The sequence below is a fragment of the Octopus bimaculoides genome, chromosome 20, assembly GCF_001194135.2.
Source record: "Octopus bimaculoides isolate UCB-OBI-ISO-001 chromosome 20, ASM119413v2, whole genome shotgun sequence".
Lineage (NCBI taxonomy): Eukaryota > Metazoa > Mollusca > Cephalopoda > Octopoda > Octopodidae > Octopus > Octopus bimaculoides.
This window is the reverse complement of record NC_069000.1, coordinates 14,224,780-14,231,695: the sequence shown is the minus strand read 5'-3', so window position 1 is coordinate 14,231,695 and position 6,916 is coordinate 14,224,780. Positions and strand designations below refer to the sequence as shown.

At 35.7% G+C, this 6,916-nt stretch overlaps 1 protein-coding gene across 2 annotated transcripts in view; it reads left to right on the top strand.

Annotated features, from left to right (window-relative positions):
• Positions 1-1,505: 1,505 nt before the first annotated feature.
• LOC106883431 (SID1 transmembrane family member 1) overlaps positions 1,506-6,916 on the top strand; it is a 39,359-nt gene continuing 33,948 nt past the window's right edge. Inside the window, exon 1 of one of the 2 annotated variants that reach the window (XM_014934440.2) lies at positions 1,506-2,224. In XM_014934440.2, the coding sequence (XP_014789926.1) occupies positions 1,865-2,224 (360 nt within the window). In that variant the 5' untranslated portion in view covers positions 1,506-1,864. The remainder of the gene's footprint in view (positions 2,225-6,916) is intronic. The other variant, XM_014934441.2, reaches the window with a different exon arrangement.

Here is a 6,916-nt window from a genome sequence, read left to right as displayed (position 1 = left end):
CGGAAGCTATCGACTACCTCTAGTTTTTCACCCTGAAATGAGATAGAAGTTGTTTCCTGTTTGTTTACAGTCTTTATTGCACCTGAACAGCTGCCACATACAAAAACTAACTTCCTAGTTAACCTGCCTTTGATGTTGCTGCACCTCTTATGTGTCCATAGCTTGCACCGGGTACATCTTATAGAGTTACTACCTACTCCTTTTCTACATACTGAGCAGGGCCATCTACCTGAAGGGGTTTGTGTTTTATCTACCTTCCTACTTATTAGGATTTTGGTTTTAGCTAAGTTGACTCTAAGGCCCTTGTAAAATTTAGAGACAATTCTGTGAGTACGTGTGAGTGTGTGTGTGTGTGTGTGTGTATAAATATGTATGTATGTAGCTTCAATCCCAACCTCAGGTATTTTCAGAGCTAGGCAACGTCATAAGCAACATCAGGATCTGGTTTTGGCCTTTGTCATTCTCTCCAAAGCAGTTAAACTGTGCAAAGAGAGATCTTAAAGGATGTCCTCATCAGTTTCAGCTGTTCCAATAAAGTTTTAACATTGTTACTAGTTAATTCTGCAATGGGATGATTGTTTGAGGGACTATTGACAGACAAGAGTTAAGCTCTTCATTGTATGCATATGTGCAAGGTAGGATTGTCTTCTAGCACCAGAACTCTTCTATGTCACCAGGTTTCTCCACATTGAAACTGAGAATGGCAGTCTGTAACAAAAGGAAGCTACAAGAACTGTAATATACAGATAACTTTCTTGCCTTTTCGTGCATTATTATATGTACTGTACATGCACTTCTGGTTACCGATTTTGATGAGTTGTAATGCATTTGAGCACTGTATATAATAAGTTCATTATATCATTTTTATTATAACAAAGAGGGCTCCACTAAATCTAGGATCTCCCCAAAATTTGAAGAGGTCCAAAAACTTAAAAGGGCCTCGGTAGATTCAGAGAGACTAAATTAAATTTAATGGCTTTTAAATTTAAAAGTCCAATAAATCAGAAAAGGGCTCAATAATTCTAAAAGAACTCAAGTGGATTTAAAAATATTTAGATAAATAAAAAAAATTACAAATTATTAATTTTGATTACTGCAAATATATAAAAAAAAATTTTAACTCCAGGCTTTAGGCTTCTCTAAGTTAAAGGAGCTCCAATGCTTAGGGGACTTTGGGCCATGGATCAGGACCCATATTGGCTGATACATAAATTCGGTCATGCTTGTCTCAATACAGTACTCAAAGAAACATGAAAAACGTGTATTCACTGGAGCTCAAAAAGATTGTATTCTTACTTCGACGAACAGTGCTGACTTAAACGTTAAATTTTCCGTTTCTTTCTTCTCGACTCTCTCTCTCTCCCCGCATCGATCTAACTGTGACTCACTTTTCCTAATCATTCTTTCTTAGAACTGCAACTGTTTTGAATTTTTCCTCAGTGTCACATTTACCCATTTTTTTCTTCTGACGACTATAACAGAAATGCGTAACATTAGTCGTATCAGTTAAAGTTTTGAGTAAGTCATAGAAGCTGCCCACGCCCTGCTATTCTTTTTCTACTCTAGGCACAGGGCCCGAAATTTGGGGGGAAGGAAGCCAGTCGATTAGATCGATCCTAGTACGCAACTGGTACTTAATTTATCGACTCCGAAAGGGTGAAAGGCAAAGTCGACCTCGGCGATCACATCCTACTATTTCTTTCTAACAAATGAGAGCTTTTCAGGATTTTGAAATGAATTATCAGGAAAGATAACTCTGGATGTCAACAACTTTAATCAGTAGCACTTATATACACACGCATATATATCTCTTTGACTGTCGTCTGTGTGTCTTGATGTAGTTCTCGTCTTTACATACTTGGAAATGTATAATCGTATTCGAATCATTTTTAGCTCACAATACCAGATAATTTTCCTCTGTATTTTAATGAATGCCAGGCAAATATATTGCAATGATTATCAAGCGAATGAATTTGTTTCCCGTACAGACACTGAGGAGGAACATAATAACACCCCAAGTAAACAACTTTCCTTGACAAAACATATAAAACAAGATGTTTCACAAATTAGAGACCCGTATGATTATGAAATAATTAAAAAACCGGGCCAAAGCCCGACAACTTTTGTTCATAATAATGCTACTTTCGGCAAAGAATATAATGAAACAGTTGATCAAAACAAACAGCTCGAATTTATTTACACATATGAGGAGTCAGAAAACGAGGTTGGTATATTATTTGTGGGCATGTTAGCCTTATTTTATTCAACATTCTCTTTTCAGGTTTCGTTTTTTCCCCTCTATTTTATTTCCTGGAGTAACAAATCGTCACAACAGCGTAGCAGTCACTACATCGCGGTGTTTAATCACGGCTCTTTACATTCTGAGTTCAAATCCCTCTGTAGTCAGCTTTGCCCGTCATTCTTCCCGAGTTCGATAAAAATGAGGTATCAGCCAAATTTCTGAGGACCAGTTCCATATCTCTATAAAGCATCCGAAAATGTGAATGCAATATTAATGGAAATAAAAAAGGGGATCATTTATTTGTGATCATCTTTAATATTTGCCTCTTCTGACTTCCGTAATCAATCATGTGATTAAGAATCTATATTTTCTTACACTTTAATTTACAATTTATTACAACACAACATAAATATTTATTTAATATATGCATTATTATTTTCTTTTCTTTCTTACATGACACATTTTGGTACTACTGTACAACACAAGGTTGGCTGGGGCTGGGTTTTATTTTTAGCAAAAAAAAAAGGATTTTCTTAACATAGACTGTGGTATACCAAAGGGTGTACGACCAAGAAACCACTGTCTTTATATCGTCATATAACGAACGAAAAACATTCGGTAATGAAAGAATATCAATAGGACCCATATTATACAGTAGTGTCCGTAATTTTACTCAACCTTATCTACATATTACATCAGTATTCCAACATCGATCACAAAGAACTTTTATTCGAGCTTGTTTTAAGTTTAAAATTAAACCCTTCATGTTTTGTTTGAATGACTAGTAGACCTTTAAGAACCATCGTGTTAAAAGTAAAGAAAGTTTTTTTACTCCCCGATTGAATAGTATCGCTCTGTAAGACTTGCAGATTTTTCTTTTATTATTGCATACGTATTAATACTTTCGTTTCTGAATGCTTTCGTAACATCATTGTGATCCAATAACATAACCTTAATTTTTTTGTTTTAAATCATGCTTTCGAATTTCATACTGATGATAAACATTATCTATCATAAAAAAAACACCATTGAATTTCTATAAGAACGTAATAGCATTTCTAGAACCATATATTTGGGTCTGTGGAGAGATGATGTTGACGCATAAATAACGCCATGCAATTGGTATTGTAGTGAAATACATGAAACATCAGACTTTCAGGAGTCATCAGCTGTCTGTGGTAGACGATCATGGAGTATAACGTCCCATTTTCACTTTTGCAAACTTTAGTTGGTGACGGTTTGTTTAATGACCGTGAAAGAAATTATATATTTTTATGTGTGTGTGTGTGTGTGTTATGCTGCAATCAGGTTGTTTTTCATTGTGACATAAATGAACTATTCTCGTAATTTACTCATAAAAAGTCCTTTCTGCTATAGGCGCAAGGCCTGAAAATTTGGGGTCGGGAGCTAGTCGATTACATCGACCCCAGTGCTCAACTGGTATTTATTTTATCGACCCCGTAAAGACAAACAAAATTAACTCATAAAAAAAAAGTAATTGAATAGCAGCAGCCTCAATCTGGTTGTTCAATTTCCTAGAAATAGCAGGCTAGGTTTTTCTATAACTATACTCTCTTTCTGAAGCAACTGAAATGAATGTGATGAACAAATAAAGAAAGCCCCTAAAAAATCTGGTTTCTATCAACCCCTGCTCGTCTTAACAATAGCAAAAATGCACGTCAGAATCGCGCACACAAGTTACACATCCACATACGTTGTTAATTGCATTAGAAAAAATCCCCTGCGGCAGAGGACCCCATCGTAGTCTGCGTGTAGATTTTGCATTACATATGTATTACATATGAAATAATTAAATTATATATTATGCATTTTATTGTGTGTTTCCCCGATTCGTGGAGAAATTGTCTTGCATGATTTAGGTTAGTTGTGCAACAAAAAGGAACCGTTGCCCTACTGCAAGTTAACGAAAATATTTTGTTCGCAGCCACCAAGAATCTGACAGGGGCCGAAGTTGGAGAAAGTGAAAGTGGCTTGTTTTTACACTCACAAAGGCCGTTCAGTGCTAAATACTGTGACATCGGTATCCAATACATAGCACATTGCGGAAGTTACTTCACAACACTGGTGATGAATAAGCTGGATTAGAAATGATTGGAAAATGAAGTTAGATGAATCATCACTGTTCAGACTAAAGGATTAAAAGAACGAAAAGTGTTGTAAAATGGAATAAACAAGGAAAGGGATCTTTTTCTGTTTGATGCACAGTAACGATTTAATTGAAACTTTCTATGTAGACGTAGTTTTGCATGCTACTTGCGAAAATAACTACCTTTTTTTTGAGAGAGAAATTAATAACGAAAAAGTTACGAATGATTTTTTTTCCTGTAATTTTTGCCAGTCAGATCTATCTATTCTCAATATTACTGAAATCTACAATTTTGTTATGTCTGTTTGTTTCCATAGTAACTAATGTAAATCATCGTGTAGTTAGGGTTTGCAGTGCACCCATGCGTAACTAGAGGGTGGGGAGCGGCGAGCGGGCGATTCGCTCTGGGTGCACTTTTATAGAGACAACACTTTTGGGTCTGCTGTATAACTCTCTATCGGCGTACGGCCCAGGGTGGGGCGATGGAGCAGCAAATTGGATGGGGTGGGGCGCAAAATTAGTAACCGGGGCAAAATGAGTAACCTCTGATAGCTCATTTTCTCCCTACCTGTTTGAAGTCACTACATTTGGAGAATAGAAACTAAAAGAATCACTATCTGTCTGTCTGTCTATCTCTGCCTACATATGTGTGTGTGTGTGTTTGTCATCGTCCTCACACCACTGCTTGACAACCATTGTTGGTTTGTTTATATCCCTATAACATAGTGATATAACATAGAGACTGATAGTATAAGTACCAGACTTGAAAAGAAAAATGTCTTTGAGTCAATTTGTTTGACTAAAATCCTTGAAGGTGGTGCCCCAGTATGACCGCAGTCCAATGATTGAAGCAAGCAATAGGTAATTAATAAACAATGAAAAGACCAAATTATGTAATCTTATCTGCAATTGCTTCATAAGTCTTGGCTTTTAAGTAAAAGATCCTATTTTCTTTGTAGAAAGTATACTCTAGATCAGGAGTCTGGAAAATTTTCTATCTGAAGATCTAAATTTTAGGGAAAAAAAAAATTAAATCGAAGGAAATGGAGACAATTGAACATACATAATTCATCATAAGCAAAAGTACACACAAGAACATTTTTAGTATTATTCAGTGCAATATTTTGTTTTGAATCTTATCTAAAATTGCTGCAATATCTCGGTCATAGGTTTATCAAAAAGTCCTGACTTATAAACTTTGATATTCATAAGAAATGATGTTGAAGTAATTTTACAAAAGACTTTTGAATCAACTAATTTGTGCAAATTTTTTATTGCCTTTACAAATGAATTTAATCAAATTAAAGTATTGCACAAAATTGTTTTGAGTAACTGATAAAAAAAAAAAAATTGTTCAAATAGATTGATTCAAAAATCAATATAAAACTGAGTTACAAATTTTTGATGTTCTTATTAGAATTATTTAAAATTGAAATCCAGACATCACATATCAGTCTTGAAATCATTTCTATTCAATTATGATTTTCTCTATTTTGGTCTACTGATGATAGATTTTTCATATCCTGACATATGTCCGGGTGATAATTCATGAATTTTAGTTATTAAAATAAAAACCACACTCTATGACTGGGATGGGAAAAAAAAAAAAAAAATTATGAAGCAATTACAGATAAGATTACAGGATTTTATCTTTTCATTTTTTTTCATTCATCTTTCACTTGTTTCACTCATTAGACAATGACCATGCTTGAAGGGTTTAGTCAAACAGATCGACACCAGGACTTATTTTTAAACCTGCACCTGTCATTATCTGAAAAATCTATCAGTATACATATCAATATATATATATATGTGTTGAGGCACAATGGCCCAGTGGTTAGGGCAGCGGACTCGTGGTCGGAGGATTGCGGTTTCGATTCCCAGACTGGGCGTTGTGAGTGCTTATTGAGCGAAAACACCTAATTTCCATGAGGCTCCGGCAGGGGGTGGTGGCAACCCCTGTTGTACTCTTTCACCCCAACTTTCTCTCACTCTTTCTTCCTGTTTCTTGAGTAACGCTGCAATGGACTGGCGTCCTGTCCAGCTGGGGGGAACACATATGCCATAGAAACCGGGAAACCGAGCCCATGAGCCTGGCTAGGCTTTGAAAGGGCGAATATATATATATATATATATATATATATATATATATCAGTATATATACAGTATCTGATGGCATATAAAGCACATTTGTTTTCCAATAAAATTGTGTCACAAACTCTCCCTAGGTCCTGTATGCAATTTTGGGCCTGTATTACACATTAAAAATTTGTTTCCCCTGAATATTTGCTGCTGAAATTGGGGTTTGACTCAGGTGCCTATGCATCTTTTGTGCCATCAAAATATGTTATATTAAAGATTTTGATACCTTTTGCCTTCCATATGTTTGAGTCATCTTATACTACAGCAATGCTTGAGCATTTCCTTGGACAGTTTAGTTGGGAAAATCGGCCCAGGACTTATCTTGATTTCCAAGTCTTGTACTTATTCTATTGGTCTCTTATTGCTGTACTGCTAAGTTACAGGCATGTAAACAAGCCAAGTGGTAGTGGGAGGGGGGGGGGCAA